The sequence below is a fragment of the Fulmarus glacialis genome, unplaced genomic scaffold, assembly GCF_000690835.1.
Source record: "Fulmarus glacialis isolate BGI_N327 unplaced genomic scaffold, ASM69083v1 scaffold4458, whole genome shotgun sequence".
NCBI classification, from domain to species: Eukaryota; Metazoa; Chordata; class Aves; order Procellariiformes; family Procellariidae; genus Fulmarus; species Fulmarus glacialis.
In genome coordinates, this window is record NW_009228782.1 from 19,241 (window position 1) to 39,289 (window position 20,049).

General features: G+C 40.5%; 1 protein-coding gene across 1 annotated transcript in view; it reads left to right on the top strand.

Moving 5' to 3' along the window:
* Positions 1-20,049, top strand: part of FSHR (follicle stimulating hormone receptor) — a 50,893-nt gene that overhangs the window by 6,219 nt on the left and 24,625 nt on the right. Inside the window, exons 2-3 of the mRNA XM_009583584.1 lie at positions 16,306-16,380; positions 16,773-16,847. Coding sequence (XP_009581879.1) covers positions 16,306-16,380; positions 16,773-16,847 — 150 coding nt within the window. The remainder of the gene's footprint in view (positions 1-16,305; positions 16,381-16,772; positions 16,848-20,049) is intronic.

A 20,049-nucleotide genomic window follows, 5' to 3' on the forward strand; every position in this document is an offset into this window, starting at 1 on the left:
ACATAATAAGTAATGAACGAAGATTAGGTGGTTTTATTATAATCTATAAATGTTTTGCTGCATCATCACCTGGCATTCTGCTGTTCCCTGCCAAAGCTTATCTGTAGAAGAGATCTTTCACTTGCAGTTATTATTGTCATCCCTTGCACAATTACAAAAATGTGACGTAGACATTTGTTATCCATGTCAGCAACTCACTGCTGATGTCAAAGAGCAGTGATTTTAATTACAGCTTTGTGATATTTCATTAAATGCATAACCTGATCTCAATCTTTTGCTAATGCTTGGGCGGAACAAAACCACAAATAAAGTAAAAACCCTTAAAAGAAGAAGCTAGGAAATGTAAAATCGGTTCATAGTGTCCATATCAACATTTGCTAACTTTCCTATTTAAAAAGTCCCAGAAAATCATGTTAATATTTGCATATTTTAATTGAAACATGTTAGAGTACAAGAAAGGAACTATTCCGTAATTCTTTCTGTGTAGTTTGGTATCTTGATGCTTGCTTTCTTTGATAAAATAGATTTAGAAAGGGAAAAAAGAAAATACATTTTGTCATTACTTCCTTTTGTTGAGCAAGAATGAGTTTTGCGTTAATGAACTGTTAGCAGAATCTGTATTTGTTAACTGTGTTGGTATGAAGTCAGCATTAGAGACTGAAGAATCATCTTGGACGCCATTTCTAGTCCCTGCCTTACAGCTGTCTAGACACAGAGACAGGTAAAGCAAAAAAAGGAAATCCACTTGCCTGAATGTATGCTAAATGCTTTAATGCCTCTCCCCAGTAACATACTGTTCAGATTACCTGAATCCGTAAAAGATGAAACGTGGGCAAATGTGTGTGTGAGTTCCCATTCTTCTTTAGAAGGAAACTTCGATCCAATGTTCTTCTGCCTTCCTCTACACAAACAAATGAGATAAAATTAAGTGCAGGCTAAATGAAGATAGTTCTTTTGCATATCTAAATGTGGGCTCTGAATTAGCCCCATTCATTCAAAATGAGATTTGAGAGTCAAATGAACATTTCTAAAAAAAAGGACTCAGCCCCGTGGTCCAAAAAAGTCTCCAAATGGAAATGTTAGGAATTATTAAGAAAAGGATAGGGAACAAACCAGGAAATATACACCGAGATGAACACATTCACGGATGCTTTCCAGCTGAGGAATAATGGAGCAGGACAAGACTTCTCCGTCTGGAAGGAAGACCTTTGACGGGGGATATTGGAGTGGTCTGTACAGTCAGGTTTAGTTCGGGGAAGGTGGACAGGAATGATTATTCCTGCCCTTTCTAATACTATAACTGGAGGACAGGATTTCAAATAAAACTAGTAAGTGACATATCAAAAAAACCTGAAGGCGATATTCCTTCACAGAACGTGTGGTTCAGCTGATGAACTCTGCTTCGAGACTTTGCTGATACGAAGAGTCTCCCTCATAAAATTCAGGGAGAAGACATGTCTCACCTACTTACATACCAAACACAAAGACTTGAGCTGCAAATCACCAAAAAAAGTTGATTGAGTATTCAGAGGGACTTTCTCAATAGGCTTGCCCTGCTCTTGCACGGGCTTCTGGGCCTCCCCTACCACCACTAGAGCAAGGTACTGGGCTGGGTAGACTTCAGGTCTGGCATGCTGTGGTTGTTCATGCAGAGATACTTGCTTTCTCCGAATCATTCAGTTTTGGAAGGCAACCTCACTCTAGGCCCTTGTGTCAGAGCCATGAAGCTGATTATTGCAACTGATAGACATAGCAAGGAGCCTCAGAATTGACAGTCACCCCATGGTGCAGAATTAATACTATAATCTCTCTTCTTTTCTCCTGAGGGGTATGCTTTATGCGTACTGATATGCTTGCTTACTGGCCAACTTTCTGAGATTCATCTCGGGGGCTTTTGGGTGGGTTTTTTGTTTCAAGAGGGGCCAGAACCGGTGTTGTAAAATGTAAGATGGCTGCTGGCACAGTCAAAATTTTTTCCCAAAAAAGTGTCACTTCTTCAGGTTCCATCTCTTCCTTCCCAGAGCTTCAGTCTAATTTGAAGTGAAGGAAGTTTCAAGTTATGGTTTATTATGAGTTTCTTGTACTTTCAGAGTAGAATCAGTGACTTTCTCAGTGACTTCATAAATATAAAAATACATATTTGCTAAGAACCATAAAATAATTCTTATGCTGGTTGAGCAATACATTTATTAAACTTACGTATGTATATCAGAAAATGAAATGAGAACTCAGAATTGCTGGTTCTAATTACATTTTACATTTTCAAATGTAATTCGTAGCTCATACATGGCAAAAGGTAGTTCTTATGATGTTTCAGAATATTGCTCTGATTTAAATAATTACCTTTTTCTTGTTAAAATAAGTATATTCAGTTCTAATATCCCTAAATAATTTGTAAAAAAAAAAATTATTACATTTTGTATATTAATTACATTTTAACTCTGAAATTTCTGGAAAGAATTCAGAATAAAACGTATTGACTTGAAAACGAAGAGAATTGTAAACACAAGATTAAAACAAAATTAATACAAGTAAGCAGCATTAAAGTCAACAAATTTTTTTTAAGGAGTTGTAAGAGGATTATTGTAAAAAGGCTTCTTTCCCCCCCCAAAAAAACCCAAAACCTACATTCTTGTGTGAAATCGAATAGCAAAGCAATTCTGAGAGGAAACACATGCATTTAGAATTACAGCGGTGGCACCTCACTTGGTTGTTCAGCTCAAACATGTAGCACCGCCGCCTTCTCCGCCTGACGGACAGGCTGGTGAGGGTCTGTTGCTCCTGATGCACCATGGTGCTGTGCTGGCGTGAGCCTGGGAATTCGGGTGACAGCATATCCCGAAAGGCATCGTAGTGCCATTTCCTTCCAGATATATCCAGCTTCTGGGTTTGCTTTAAAAAGTGCTGCTATAAAAAAAAAGGATTAATTAGAAAATAAAGTTCTTTTTTATGAGAAAACAGGGTTTTTATAGGATTTTTTCTATTAATCTTGTGTGTGTATCTAACTTTACCAGTGAGCGAGTGCAAAAGGTGTGATCTACTTGAAATTGTGCCCGATTTGCTCTAAATGGGATTTTCTTTAATAATTATTGTTGACACTACTAAATATTATTTGTTAGAAGGAGGAAGGCTGGCACCAGATCAGAAATGGTAATTCAATTTCAGGAGGATTTCAGAAACACCCTCCCATATTAATTTTACCTAGCTTTTCCGTTTATTTTAGAAATAACGTTAGTGGAATTGGCTTGTTGCAATGAAGGATTGTTTCCCATGGCTGTACAAATGCTGATACAAACCTCAGCGTTTATGGAAAACAAATGTTGAGAGGAAGTCAAGACATTTATTTTCTAAGCAAGGGATGTTGATTCTCTGACAACATTATACTGCACGGCCTTTATTTCTATTATGCCAAATGATTGATGTGGATTTAATCATTAGTTTGATGGCTGCTTTGCTCAGTGGAGAGGCAGCTGAGCATTTTATCGTTATTAGTGAGCTGCATTTTGATTTTTCTATCAAAGACACTGCTGGCCCCAATTCATCCCAGGTGTAAAACCAGAGATTCGTTGTGCCCATTGTTAGTTTTGTGACCAAGCCAAGAACAAATTGCTCGCAAAATACTGCGAATATTTGTTCTGATTTCTCAAGCAGGAACATGTTTTTGATGAAGAGTTCCAGATATGTGCTTGATTCTTTAAAAATAAGTAAGAGTGGTGTACCTTTTGTGAGTAAACTTCTTACTGCACGGTAGAATAGATATGTATATATATACTTGCATACAAGCCTATGTGTATATATACACATAGAGTAGTCTGGAAAAGATTTAATTTGCTAGGATTTAGAATGGAAGACAGATACTAAGCCATAAAATATTTTGAATGCTTGGGGAGCCAACACCACAGATGGAAATTACAAATGATTGTGAGAGAAATGCAGACTGCTGAAAAACTGTTGGTGTCTGTGCATTTTCCAGTGCAGTCAGCAGAGGATTAGGAGCTGGGAACAGGGACAGGCTGGTGGCTTTCTCAGTTCAGAACCTCATCCCTGGAAGCTGCTGATGCCAATTGCTGAAGGAGGATGTTCAAGAGAAAGTTTCTGGAACAGTTATGGAATAGCTCATCCATATGGAGAATTTATTTTGTCCATCTCATAGGGTGCTCTTCTCTGAGGAGGAGAAATGCCCCTAGGAAACAACGAGCTGTTCAATGCAAACTCTTGGAATGGTCTCTCCGTGTTGCCTTTGTGCTGTGAAGTTTCTCCACTAAAACAAGGAATAATGCAGAATTTCATTTGTGGACTGAATTAAACTAGTCTTTGTTATTTGGAAGCATCATTTACTTCTGTCTTGCTTGTCTTCTCAAGAGCACAGAGATTTACATCTTTATCTGGAAATGTTTATCTTCTCTAGTGTAATTATTAAGTGAAGGTGCTCATTAGACATGTCTAATCCTTTTGTCAATCTTCTGTCTTATTTTGAATGAGGTTTTATGGTGATATGTTTCTCAGCTTTATTTTCCATATTTTTAAGACTTCTTGTGCTGGATTTTTAAGATTTTGGCTTTTCCCATCTGTGCTGTGAGAAGGGGCAAGCACGATACGGTGAAAAGGATTTGCTTATTTATTACTTCTGCAATAAATTAGATAATAAATTACAGTTAGATAATGCTCTTCAGGAAAACTGGCAGCAGCAGAGCTCCCTGGAGGAAGGGGGATTGGGTATTCCCTTTGCGGGCTAATGGGCGCGTTTGGAGGGGAGCAGCTTCGAGGTACTACAAGTGGCAGGAGGTTGACAGGCCAGAGATGGATCTGTGCCACTCAGAGGCTGTGTTGGGGAACAGGGAGCAGCCCCAGAGGTGCTGAATGGGGTTTCGCAGGAGGTCTGGGCAGAGCTTACTGCCACTCGGAATTAGTCATTGGGGAACTCCAAACCTTCTCCAAAGGCACTGGATGTCAGGGGAGAGGGGGTGTAAACTCTTCTCCGTTCTCTTCCATCTAGCCAATTTCCTTTGTGTTTTTTCTGCTTTAAAGTTAATTATCCTAGTTTATATTCTAGTTAAAAAAGTCTTTTTTGAGCTTAGAATAATTTTGTTCTTCTTTAGGGCGTTCTGTACGGAGGAAGGTCAATACATATTGCCTCAAATCTCATGGCTTGAAGTGCCATCGTACGGCACCATCCAGACTGTCTTGCCGTTATGTTTTCACTGTGTGCTGCATCTTGACTCCTCCATTCCCCGAGCCCACCCCTCCGTTTGGGGACCCGGCACTGCGAGCCGGGATGAGCTGAGGCTGAAGGCACAGCCGCAGCGGAGAGATAACCTCCGGCGGGGAATAGAGGAGAGAGCCAAGCGGCATCACTTTTTTACAGAGGCAAGTAAATAGATCACAGTTCATCTGCGACAGCCACGTGCCTAGGCATAATTGACAACACACACTGTTTATTTAAAAATAAGCTTGTTTTTGCCTGTGTTTCTTGGTAGCAGACTTAAACATGCTAACAAGTGAAGTGGCTTTTTTCTGAGCCTTCATCTGTCAGTACTGCGGAGCCTGTTTTGTATTCCCAGGACCCAGAGTACCTCTGAAGAGCACATTATGTTTCCATCCTACTGTGCTGCCAAGCACTGTGCTTTCAGGGTAAGAGATAACATGTTAACGACTGAAACAGGCTGTAAAAATGAGGGGGAAATTGTGTCACCGATGGGCAATCGCTCAGGTCACTAGAGGGAGGACTTCCTGAGGGGATCTCACCTAAGCACTGCGCAGGCTTAAATCCCAGGGAGCATCTTCCTGTGAACTGGCCAGTCTCACCTTATTCCAGGTTTCAGGGATCCTTCCCGTACAGGGAGATTGATTTCAGATGTAGCTACATTGACAAAGATCTATGACATATTTATTCTTGATTTTGATGGTGTGCAGTCAACATCAGTCCCACCAATGTGAGAGTAAGGTGCCTTTTTATCTGCGGATCTAAGGATGCTTCTATTCTCCATATTTTGTGAATTTGTTGGCAGGTTAAAAGCTTTCTGCAATCTGGGTGAGTGGCAAAGCTCTCATTTGCCACAGCTCCTTTTGTTCATAGGAGAGTGAGTAATAGCAGAACAGCGGCCATCCTTTGGGGAAGATCGTCCAGGAGCCCGCTCCTCCTCTTCGTGCTGTTATTGACTCTCGGTAGCCTTTTCAAAAAATCTATAGAGCTTACTCCAGCACTGACCTTGTCTAATCGTATTGATTGTTAGTAACTGAAGGCTAATTAGGAAGCAAGTTGCTATGGCAATTCTTGACTCATACATATAAAGAGAAAATACTGCTAAAACCACTAGTGCATGGTGACTATTAGCATAGTTAAACAAATTAAAAAATATAATTCATTCAGATTTATTCTGGAATTCAAATGAAGATACAATATGCAACAAGGAAGTTTTTCCCTTGCTACCACATTTTCCTCTTTCGTAGTCATTTTGTTCTTTTATTTGTCTGTTGAGTGAGTTATGCATAATTTTAGGACTAAATGACAAAGTAGACTTTGGGTTGTTCTCCACCCCCCACCCCGCAGCCCACACAAAATATGTCACAACAAGCTTCATGTGACAGGAGAATGACTGAGGCAGAGAGTAATAGGACTTGGAACCCCCCAAATTTCTAGGTCACTTGTTCATATCCAGTCTGCGTGTGTGTGATGAATGGTTTATTTTCACATGGGTAGGCTGATGGCTTGTGTACCATGGGACGGTGATTTCAGCCTGTGCCCTCAGGAGATGGTGATTCACTGCAAGCTAGGGCTGCTGCAGCTGGCTTTTATCAGCAGCCTCTTTTGGCCAGACTTTGAAATGGCTCTGCAGCAGGGCACGTGTTATATTTGTTTCTTCATTTTCCTGTTAAAATAATCCAAGCATACATGTTTCTTTTTCAGTCTGACTGAAGAAATAATATAGCAGTTGGCTTTTAGTTTTTTATTTGGTATTTAACATACACAAAACATTCCTTTAAATTTGAAAACTAAATTGCTCTCACAGGATTGCCTTGGAGTGTGTGTACTTCTCTGTCCTTTTGTGTATTGAGCTGTGTGCTTTCTAGGGACAATACTTATTTAAAATTACAGGAAAATATGCACTCCTCTAAAATTTAGAATGTTAATGTAAATACAGATCCAATATATTAAAACCAATGTATTTCCATGCCTTCTGTTGCAGACAGAGTCTGAAGTCTCCTTCAGTCTCAACTAAAGCAATGATAGTAATCAGAAATGATGGATTTCATTTTTTTTAATTATTATTTAAGTGTATTTCATCAACATGACTTTTCCAAATGGTAATTTTTGTGGTTTGGGATCTCTTCAGGATTTTCCCCCCGCCCCTCATCAGTAGTATTTTTTCAAAGTTGGAAACGAAAAAGGTTTTGCCAGGCGCGTATGCTGTGAAAACACTATAAGTTCCAGTTTGTTGACATCTATACAGGAAGCCAGACAGAAAAATATCATAAGCATATGCAATACAGTACAGCAAAGGAATAGACACAGCAACTTCTAAGGAAAGCATCATTTTTTTTATTCAAACCATTGTTCAGCCTCCTTCTTTAAGCGGTGTGGCTAGGGAGGAAGATTCCTCTTTTCCCTTGATGAAGAAGGAAGAACTACTTCAGATAAGGTTTTTTGCATCATCTCCAGCTCCGACTTCTTTCTACGTTGGAGACGTAGATATGACCCAGGATGGTGTGGAGGACAAGGGCTCCCAGGGAGGTCGAAGTGCTCTTACATAGGAGAAACAGGTCGTTCCCAAGTGGCCAGGAATTGTCTTTGGGTTCTCCAGGGTTTTGCCTCATTCCTACAGAGGTTCCTCTGAGGGAATCGGTACTGAGGGCTCCCCGTCAAAGGGCTGAGTCCAGTCTCAGGACTTTCTTGTTAAAGCACTACAACAGCAGACGATAGCAGAAAGCCTTTGTTTGTCTGGCGTTTCTACAAGCCAGAGTTACACAGCATAGTTGTGGCAGAGACTCTTCGTGGCGTACATGAGCAATTTCCTTGTAAGTGGGGTTAGATGTGCAGAAAGGCTGCTGCTGGCTGATTTTAATGAGTAAGCACCATCATGTGGCCATGGGTCTATTATTTTTATTGCTTTTATTTGAATATCGTGTGTATATACACACACAAACACAGAAACGTATTAATATATTGAATTTTGGCCCAGGTTTTATGACATGTTCCCTTCCCCCTATTAAGACTTTTCTTATGTGCAGTCTTACAGTGTTTGCTGATGAAGAGGGTTATTTGTGTCAGGGAAACTCAGGTGGAAGCATGTGATTTTCCAAGGTTTCATAGTGGAGAGCTGTTCAGGTATTTGTCAAATAAGACTCTAGATGTATTGAATCAGGCTCCTCTTTGCTGCCATCAGCCACTTGGCAAAAGGCTTAGGGGTTTGTATGTATGTAATTCCAGTGTTTGTATAGTATGACATCTCTGCATCCTCCAATATAGAACCTGCAGATTTGGGCTTAATGGTAATTTTTTCTGCTTATGATAGCACAGTATCGCAATCAGATGAATAACCCTTGTGGCACACTTGTTTTGTAAAGTTTTTGACTTAGTAGCTTCTTGCTGGTGCTTGTGTTTTCTTTGGCTGTCTGTTACAAGGCAGAGGTTTGGATTTAACTTTGGAAGCATAAAAGAGTATCCTTTTCCCAGGTAGGTTATTCCTGAGGGCCCCAATCATGCAAATATTTATGCAGTAGGGTCTTGGCTGAGCTTGGAGCCAAAGCTCAGGGGGAAGAATTTGTAGGGTCAAGATTTAGACACAAACCACAAAAATAATACGTAGTTTTTATGGAAGGGAAGAATGAATGCAAATAGAAAAGAAGACAGAAGGAAATCTCTGTGCTGGAAAAAGGTATTTCACAGGAATACTGTAACATTGAATAAGAGAAACCTAAATCCCTTCAGGAGGACATTTGAAAGATGTAGTGGATGGTGTTAGCAGCTGTAAGATAATGTCTGTATTTGTAATTGTGTTTAACATTAGGCAATGCTAGTATTTTTCTCATGATGGGTCAAGTCATGGAGATTTATTTTCATTGAAGTGGGTGTAACATACTGCATGATTTGCTCTGGTGAATACTCAAAGTCCTCTCATAAGCCTGGGAAGATTTTTAATGCCAGAACTGAGGAGTAAGAGGGGGTTTTTTACAATTTTCCCTCTTAACTAAAAAGTTTAATTGTGCATATCTGAGGCACTTGCTATTCTGGATCTTCCTGTTTCTGTAATGCATTGGAGTTAGTAATAAACTGTCCTTCAGAGGCCTCTTGTGCTTGTGTGCTTCCTTAAAGCATTTCAAAACTGTCTGTTGAAGTGTCTGGGAACATCTGCTTCAAGATGGTCTGTTTGGAAAGGCTGTCACTAGACTTTGGGTCCTGGAAGCCACATGTTCTCCCAATCCAAGACAGTCTGCCTGTTGATTTTCCCCAGAAATTATTTTCCCTGTTTCCTCGTTCAGCCGCTCTCCTGAGTGATTATCTCAAATGTAGTCTCCTCATCTGCCCAGGTCACCTTAATAAAACTATTCATCATTAGCTGGCTCTCAACGCCAAAAGAGAAGTAATAAAAGATAAGTGGCAATAAATGCTGCTAGCCCATTTCCGTGGAAGGAGTTATGATGTGGGCATGAAGCTTGTGTCAGCATCTCTGAACGAGGAGGTCCCTTCCTCAGCTGAACAACCATCTTTGTCTGCCAGCATGGTCTCAAGATCGTCTGGAGCCCATCGTGTCTGAGAAAAAAGTGCCACTGCCAGGGTGGGTGTTTTTATTTTAGAGACATTTTTCTGCCGGCCCTACAAGCTTTCATAGTCAAAGGTAAAATTTAGTGATGCCCAAATGCCGGGAGCAACAGGTACGTCTGCCCCAGCGGCTGGAGGGCACCGAGTTATAAACCCCACCTCTCTGCGCTGCCTGCGTGGAGCCAGCATTTCTGCGGAGAGCTGCCGCTGCCTCCAGAGACCCAGTCCTTGCTTGTTTGATGCAACAAAGCTTCACGCATTTTCAGCTTTGCTGGCAATAAACTAAAACTAGTATAACACATCCCCTTAGTGCTAGAGGATGAGGAGATATCTATTCCCCCAAACTGTACTGATTATAAAATCAATTCTTATAATGATGTGGCTTCTGCTGTTGGATCCAGTCGTTATCAGTTCCAATTCTGCAGACTAATCGCACGCTTTTTCAGATTAGAGAGACCAATTTAAAACTGTTACATGGACAATTAATCTGATGCAACCAAACTCTCAACAGACTTTCATCTGGATTGCTGGCATGGTGCTAAAATCCCCTTTGCTTCCGTCTGCTGTGCAGAAATTTGCATTTTATTTTTCCCATGCCTGCATTGATTTATTTGAGAATATGGTGTCGTACCGTTTGGAGAAGGCGGGAGGACACAGTGTTGGTGCCTCCTGATAATCTCCTTCAAAGACTTACGTATACAATATTTTGCTCTAAGTGTGAAATCACTATTAATACTCAGTTGGTTAAATGGGGATCCCATTTATTTAGTCAGGTCAGTACAACATGTGTGTGTATCTTCAGCCAAAGTAAAGAGATGATGAGAAGAGTCAGTGCTTGGATTCATTTTTGAAATGTCAATAACTGCTAAGATATATTAGCCTGTAACTCCCAGGTGTTCAATAAATCATGGTAGGGAGACAAGTTTTTCATGTTCACAAGGAAAGTGGCAGTAGAAAGTGTCAACTATCTATTTTTAAAAGGTCAAAAGTCTCTAATATTTTTAAGAAAAATAGCTTTTCTTTTGTAACCTGTTTAAATCAATGTAGTAGCATTTTGCTGTCACTTTAGAGGGAAGTTTTGAAAAGGAGATTTCAGACTGGCTTGTTTCTGATCAGACTGAAAGAAATAAGAGCTCCTCCATCTAGAACATGGAGACAGAGGTAGCCAGCTGTTTAATTTTTCAGTTCAGACACATCACAGGTTGTTCCCGCGGGTGCTCACCCAGCGAACGCTGGGCTGGATTGCCTGTGTGACACCACACTACTGCTAATCCCTTCCTAAGCTTGACATAAATCGTGGCATCAGTCAAACCACCGAGTAAAACTGACCTGGCAAATTGCTCTAAAGGGTATTTGTATTTAAAGAAAGGGGGGAAAAGATAAAAATTGTTGGCCTTTTTTTTTCTTCCCTTTTCCCTTAAACCCGTGCAAAGCTATTGATTTGTTGCAGTGCAGAGAGCCCAGTGAGGCCACCTGCTCTGGGAATCGGTACCTGATTCCTCCAGTATTGCTGCTAATTGCAGGTACCTATAGAGTGAAAAAAATTGTTCACAGGAATACACAGGATATTTATGCCACAAAAAAACTGCCTCAATGGCTGAGGATAAAAGGCCAAAAGGCCCAATTATGATGTATCGCAGGAAATATAAGGTGGACAAATCAAGTGTATAGCCCATATACATATCTGCTCTGGAAGGGAATTTAAGGAAAGCTGCAGGAGTTTGCAGAGAGTGGGTCGCACCCAGCACTACAGAGGAGAGCAGTGTGGCTGGAGGGGGTGAAATCCCCCTTCACACCATGTGTCATGTCTGTGGGCAAGGTGCACGCACCAAACAAGTGCCCGAGAAACCCCGACACACAGGGCAGACCCCTCTGCTAGTCTGCCACCGGGAGATGAAACGCAGAAATCCATGAATCCCACATTTACTGTGGTCGTCACACAGTCAAGCTCACCAGCTGGGCACCAGTTACTCTGTGTCATTCCTGCATCTTTGTGCTCGAGAGCGTACGTCCCTGGGCACCGTGTAAGGGACTGATGCTGTGATCTGCCTCTAAGCTGGTCTTCTGCCATGCGTATACTTTGCTCTTCTTTTGACACAAGTTTCCACTTGCTCATCTATGTTAAACTTATATATCTGTATATATACACACATACATACACACACATTTGTTTTAAATAGGCACATTTAGGGGAAAAATGACCCTGTCCCTGTCTGTGTGCCCTGCTCTGATCCTGAAAGGAATTCTTGTCATAAAAGACACATAAATGTCCAGTCTTTTATTCTTTCATTATTTTGAAATGTGAGACCACTTGGCTGCAAGATCATTAGTTTGTGAGTTTAAGCCAGTCTTGCTTTTGCTGTAAGACTTTGATTAGTCTAAGAGACTTTTTCTATAGAGGACTACAAAGAAACTGCCATGAACTATAAATTCCTTGCTAATAGAACTGGTTAAAAGGCTGTTTCAATGTATCTTGATTTTTATGGGTCGCACTTTGAGTGCAGCTGGTTTGAAGAGGAATACTTCCTACGCTTCACGCTGGGCTCTGTCACAGATGTCATGAAGATGTACCCCCAGCCCTGCCTAAGGGCAGCTTTGCAGGTGGGTTAAACCCAGCTAAGACTGCACTGCTGCTAAGCAGCACCTTCCTCCTCCTCTTCGCTTTCCGTCTCTCTCCCTCCTGTCACTGGCTCTGGCTGTCGCACGTGGAAATGCTGACACTGCAGGCACTTGCTTGTGAGATCAGTTTGCTACGTTAGTGGCAAATTAGAGGAAATTCCTTAGTTGTGTGATGTTGTCACACCTTAAAGTCTTACATTCTCTTTGAAGAAAAATAAAAATTATCCTTTGTGCCTTTGTAAAACATTTTTAGTTTTTCCTTTTTTAGGCTGTCTTCGAGTAAACAATTTATGCTTTTGCGGATCACTTTTGATTTCAATAGAGCTGTGCATGCAGTGGAAACTAAGCTTAGCAGATGCCTAAGCACTTTGCAACCACTGGGTGGTTTGGGGTTTTGAAGTTTTGGGGTTTTTTAAGAAATTGCCCCTGATTGTTTTCCATACCATCTATTCAAAGGCTTGCATGCATCAGAAATGATGCTCAAATTGCCATCTGGATTTGCTGTGATAGCTAGCAGTAGAGCTAATAGTGTCATTCATTACAAACAAACAACGTAGTAACAGTCCCATCTTCTCTCGTGATGACATATAATAAGATATACATTATGAGCAATCATCTCTTTGTGTGTATTTATACTGTAAGACAAATCACTTGCACAAATACTAGCCAGCAATCCCCTTTTTCTGTTTGTAGCTGCTGCTGCAGGTATTATTTGCTCTCTTCTACAGAAGATCTGAGTCTGCTGAGTCAGTTGTTTGATGTGAGCAGCAGTGGTTTGTACTTTTAATGCCAGAGATACCTGTATCCAAGATAGCGTTTTTTCTGTTTTCCATGAGCAGGGTGTGCATTTTTTGCCAGGTACAGATAAATTGTTCTTGCAAATTATGCAACCAAAACCCAGACTAGTGCTGCCCGTTGTTCACAGTGTGTGACTGATCTCCTAAACTGAATGGTTTTTTTTTAATTTATCCTTCTTACCTGAATGACAGCCTGTAACAGGTATATGGACACCCCAAAGGACAAGAATAGCAATGGCCTTCTGTCAGAAAAGAGCACTTTACTGCTGTAAACTGGGATTCATCTGCGAAGAACTATGATGAGTAAGGTCATCACCACAGGATTTCCTGAATAGAGCGTAGCAGAGGATGCACAATTCATTGCGGGGGACAGTCAGTCTTGTCCTTTTCCCTCACCCCCTGCCATCCCATGAACACAGCGGACAAAGCCCAACACCAGAAGGGTTACTGCCTTCTGCCATTCACGAGTTTCCTTTTTGTTCCCTTTACTTGTCTTGAGAGGCTCATAACCAGAACGGCTGCAGCAGTTGTTTGCTTGAGCTGGAAGACAGCAAAATTAATTTTCAATGGACATATTTTCATTACCTGTTAAAAAAAAAATGTCTGTTGCCTTTGTACCTGTGAATGGGAATATTAGAATGAAAGCCAAGTCATTCTCCAAATCTCTGAAACAGCCCCTCATACAAGTGTTATTTGACTCTCTTAAAAACTTAATCTTTTAAAAACTTAATCTTTTAAAAACTTAATCTTGTAAAAACAGTTTAGTGAATCCTATCTTCCTACCTCTTTTTCATTCCTTCCTTAACCGCACATTCTCCAAGCCTTCCAAAGTGTCGTGGCCTGCTCGTGCCCTACTTTAATCAGATCTGTATCTTCAATTTCTCGAACCGAAACAAAGCCCATAACCCATCCCACTCTTAGGAAGCCAAAACACTCTCCTGATGCAGAAACATGAGGTTTTAAGCATTCCATTAAAAGAGGTATATCGTCCAAGTTGTTCCAAAGTTAAATAGCAGATTGCATCATCAAAAATTATTATCCTCGACAGCCCTATCTGTTGGGTGAGGTCACTACTGTATTGTGGTTTCTTAATAAACCTTCTTTGTCTGTATAAGGCCAACAAATCTGCAACATTTTTCCCTGAGTTGTTTAGTGGCATGAAATCTCTTCTGGCTAAATGGATTTGTTGGTATTAAATGTTCTGCTTTTTCTGTGATTTTTTTTTTTTTTTCTAGACAACTGATTTTTAGATTGTGGGGAACGGCAAATATACTGCTGACCACCCAAAAAAAGCACAAGCAAAACCAAACCGAATCTTAAAAGTCTGAGACACCTCCCATGTTGTTAAATCTTCTAGACTGTAGTTCAGCAAGTGAATTGTACTGTCATATACAGCACAGGGGGTGATTGCTTCTACCATGTATCTTATAATGCAATATTTTTAAAGAAAACAGGAAGATGATAAAAAGTCTTTGAAACATCCCTTGCAATGGCTATGTACCTTGCATGGCGTGAAGGAATCCCAGTCACAGTCGAAGCATTTTGTTGCTGCTGAAACTTAAATAGTAAAGAGGAACGTGTTCACATGTGAGCTGGTGGTTCAGCACTGCTCAACAAACCCAGTTCTCATCGCACCCTACCGAGCACCTATCGTCAGTCCTCATGTACTCTTATTTTCTTGTTCTCCAGTCAGTATAGAGCTCCTACAGCAGAGGAGAGCTGGGTTTCTTCTGTAAAAAACTTGAGGAAACAGGAGGGAGAGCTTCTTATTAAAATAAAAAATATCAAACCACTGAGGCATTTTTTAAAGCAGAAAAGGTCAGATGAGCAAGGTTTTTCTTCTTTTGCAAGGTTTTTGTTTGTCTTAAATGGGCAAGTAATTTGTCAGGTACGGTTCAGTTGTTAGTCAGAAGGAAGTGGAATACTTTTTATATTACTTGTAATAATTTTTGTGATTATTTTTGTGACTCTGCACCTATCGTTACGATCTATTGTTTTACCTCAGGCCTGTTCGAATCTATTTGCAACCAATATAATTTCAAAGGAACAATATATCCAGGAACAAGTGCCGGCCAGTTTGCAATCTGACTATTTATCCAAGGTTTCATTCCAAAGATGTGCACAGTTACCTTGCCATTAAAATCCAATAGACCATCACACTATCACCGAGTTATATTTGTATTACAAAGTTTACTATCCTACAGCTGACCTCAGCCTGGGAAATAGCATTTTTGCACTATTTCCAAAAATGGCAGTGGGGAATCTTTTGGCATAGCTCTCTTTACTTCAACTTTCCTGGTCACTGCCAGCATAAGGGATGTAATCAGGACAGGTTGCACTGCAGTAATTACCCCTTGATTCACCAGGAGAACTCCTGAGATCTAAATTACACCAGAGCCTGAGCCATCTCTTTGCCATCCCACAGATTAAGGGAGAAAAAAAACATGTATTCTGGACCAGCAGGAGATGTATTCTGGTGTGTTGGTAACAGAAAACTGGCCATTTTTATTCTGCAGTTCTGTGCCTGGAAGTGGACGTTAATTGTACACAGAAGGGATCAGATAGGGTTTTCTCCAAGGTATGGAAGACTTCTTCACATCTGTAGTCTCCAGCTCCTGCTAATAAAGATGTGTCTGCTGGTGGCTTAATTTTAATCTCTGTAATTTACGTCAGGTCAAGACAGCATCATGTCCTACTGCTGAAGTTGTGTCATATTTCTTGGGAACTTTGTAGCTGTCTTCTCTATCTCAGTCGCCTTTCACCCCCACTTTTCTTCACTGAGTTAAAAGCTTTCATTAAATCTCTGTCAGTAATTAGTGATGTCAGAGATCCAAGAGCCGATGATGAATGGGCCCTGCCTTCTAATACACAGGGAATGGTGAGAGCAGGAGGTGCAGGACTGCCATTACAGATACAAACTTCAGCCTCAGAAGATGTCTGTTCCTGACTGTTGCTGTTAGGCTTGGTGGCAGCTCATCAGTGGTTTTGGGGTCTGTTTTCTTTTCTGATACCCACCTTATTTTTAAAACTCATCAGTAATCTAGGAAGAAGTTCCTTGTGAATTTTTCACTTCTCCATTCTCTGCTTCACCATGGCTTGAAATATCTTGACTTTCAAATTATTTTTCAGAGAGATCTCACAGAATGATGCCTTGGAGGTCATAGAAGCGAATGTGTTTTCCAACCTTCCCAAACTACATGAAATGTAAGTAATGAGCAATCTAAATTCAAAGGAGACAATTATAAAGATTCATTATAGGCAAGTATCAAAGGATTTGCAGTTTGTTTCAGATAAGCTCTGAAGAATTCATAGAGATAAAGGAACATTTGAAATTTCCCTTTGTCTTTTCCATATTCTTATCTAACTGTCCCTTTCTTTCCCTGGTCAGCCTGAAACTTATCCTCAAACCACTGCTGATATCAAAAGGTGGTGGGGTCTGCCGGTCTGTGGTAGGCTGCTCTTTGAAATCGTGCAGATCTTCTGCTGTCAAAAAGAAAATCTCAGTGTATAGTACCACTACATCGTGGGGCAACCACAGATATTTTAAGATCAATATATTGATATATTTCCTCTGATGTTTCATTTTCTCTTTGCAGAAGAATTGAGAAGGCCAACAACCTGGTGTACATTGATCAAGATGCCTTCCAACACCTTCCGAGCCTCAGATATTTGTAAGATCTTTTGCTCTTTGCAAGTACTATAGTCATTTTCAAAGATACAGATGTGTTTCTGTCGAACCTGTGCTGAGCACTTTTGGTAATAAGACAGGATAATGCCCTCTCTCCCCCTGCTAGTTGCACATTGTCAGTCCACATTTTCACCCCCAGGCCTGCACACAGTCCTCAGAAAAGCTGAAGATAATACCCTCCATGGAGTATTCACACGCAGAAGATCCTTGAGCTTTTCTAAGCAACAGATTGAAACTGAGTGATGAGAAAAGGAGCTGGGCCTTTTTTCTGTCTATAAAAACAACTTTAGGTTGAAATTCCTCCCGAGAGCTTTGGGACAAAATCTCTTTCATCTGTCTTTGCTATGGCTCTGCCTTCTGTTACACTCCATACACATTAAGCATTCAAATTCTCTTTTCTTTAGCAATGGCAGTGCTATAGCTGGTTTTCGTATGGTTTTCATAAATGCTTGATGTGAGATGATTAAAACCTTAGAATACAAACGTATTGGTGTATGGTATAACTTTATTTCATTAGCCAGCCTCATCAAGAATGCCGCTTGTACAACTGTAGTTGCCACATCTACTCCCAAGGGGTTGCCATCACAAGTCAGTGATAATTGAATTCATCCTTAAAATAAACTGTTACCCAAAAATATTTTCACAGCTTTTAGCAGGTGATGTTAACATGTCTAATAATCTCTCCTCTGCATAAAACCCCAATGAAGTTCAATGAACTCCATTTAACAGTAATTGTTTTTAATGACCGTAGCTTAAATAAGCTCCCACGGTGTTCTTTGCTGAACAATGGCATACACACCCAGCAGGATATTAGCTTAACTTTTGTATGTCCATCCACCTGAGGGCATATAGCTAACCTTGTTTTCCTTACTTGTACAAGAAGCCTTACTCACCCAAGAAGCCTGATCATGATTTCTGCATTTGAGTGCATAAGAGTAAGTGCTTAATTGTCCGGTTAGATATTTCTTAAAGATGGGATGAAATCAGGTCAGTGGTCTAATAAACGTAGCTCCCAGTAAGCTAATGAGTGTTTAAGGTCTCTGAAAATCATGAGCATCTGACAGGTTCTGAGCTCAAAAAGAGTCATTGGTTTGAATTTGAACTTTAAGATTTGAGATTTAAGGTTTGGATTTTAAGAGGTAAGGTGTATTTAGCGCTACACAAACCATTATAATTTAAACCGTCATTGAACTGGAATATGTGACTGGAGATGTGGTAGGATTGTCGTTCTCCCCAGTATTTTTACCAATATCTACTTTATCAAATTCAGCAGGCACCTTGATTAACTTTTTTATGTCCATAACTGAAACACAGATTTTTCTCTTGGCAGTAGGGAAATAAAGCTTTAAATTTGCATTGTCATGAGGAGAAATCATATGCCTTTTTCCTTTGGTTCCAAGCCTGAGTCGTTCAGTGATGACTGCTGTCTTTGAGTAATTCTGGCTACCTATGAATGAAAACACAGCATTTGTTTATCCCATGTAAAATCCCCAGAACAAGCTGCTGTGGGTAGTACAGTTGTCAGGTGTACAGATGGTTAGAAAGAATGGGAGCACATTTATCTCATAAAAAAATGGAAGAACAAGAAGAAGAAATGTGAACACAGTAATGAACACACTAATTTCAGTGATTTTTTGAATGTGGGACACATAAACTATAGGTCATGAGCAAAAAGTAAATCCCCACTTTAAATATCTGAAGTAGTGGAATTTTTTCTCTTTACTTTAGTGGGTGCTCCCTCTTCTGAACATTTGTCATTCCATGCTCCCATACACGTTGGCTCAAACATTCAGACATGCTACCTGTACAAAAATTCAGCTGCAGCAGCTCTACTACGACCTATTGAAGCAACAGTTTAAAAATATAGAGGATTGCTTGTCTAACTAACCATTCCCCATGCCTCTTTAGCTAGTTCTACTCACTGGCTGAAATCAGAGGAAAATATATTTTGGGTACTTTTCAAGGTATTCTCTCCTGTGGGCATACAGGACTAGAAGAGACTCCCCAGACTACTGTATCCCATTTCTTACTGGCTCCACTCCATGTATCCCATTAATTAAGTGTTTTATTGACATTTTTTATGCTCTCTACTGTTCCCTGCTTTCTCTCTTTTTTTCAGGGGAGGCTTTTCCAGAAACTCAATGATTTGGTGACTAAAAATTTTTTTCTAATTTTATTCATAGCCACTTCATTCGTATTCATTCTTGTGCCAAAGATTTTCTCTAATTTAATTGATAAAATCCATTTTTTGGTGTTTACTCCACTAATGGATTTATGCTGCATCCCCTCTGTACCTTCATTTTAGGAGGCAAAAAAAAACCCAACCCTCTTGTATGACTATAAATAGTACAAAAGGTGCAGGCCTCATGGCTCTGAGAGTCTGAAGAGATGAATGTGTCTTTTGTGCTAATGACAAGTTTTGAGGTAGCTGTGCTGAGGGGTAGAAATCAGGGCAACACCTTTGGCTTCAGTGGAGCTGCACCAATTCACCCCATAGGGATCAGGAGCAGGACGCAAAGTCCCTGCAGGAGCCTTCCACGTAGCAGTGAGCTGGGTGTGATGCCGAGTTACATCATGCTCAGGTCACTCTCTCCACGTACAGTTACACCTTCGTCCTCTTTCTTGGGGCACATTTCTGAAGGAAAGACTGCCATTTTCTCCATCCCCTTGTTTCACTCACCGGTGCTTGCCTTTTTAGAAACCTCCCCTTGAAAAGGCAGAGTTTTGCTGTTTGAAAGAATAGGACTGTTAATTTAATGAGAAAGCAGAAACCTTGATGGAAGGCCGTAAAATGGCAGTTGGTAAAGGTAACCCAGTCCTGGTATTCGCCTTCCAGTGACATAGGAGGAAGGGTCAATTAGTGAAAATACAAGGCAAGACGCTGAGGGGAGCTCATGTGGGACTAGAGTTTAAAATAATTCAGAAAAGGATTAAGCATCTGTGTGGACAGAAATGCTATCAACAGCTATTTGAGAAATGATAAAAATTTTAAGGCCATGAAGGGAAACTAACAAACCTTTGTACATCACAGCCTAATTCTCCCATTAACTGCTGGAAGTTAGGAAGGAATAGCAAGTGATTTCATAAATATCTTGTCACAAAACGGCTTAGGAGATTCTGTCCGACCATACACGGGTTGTGTGTGAGTGGAAAAGCAAACCTGACGCTGGTCACACTGGGACATA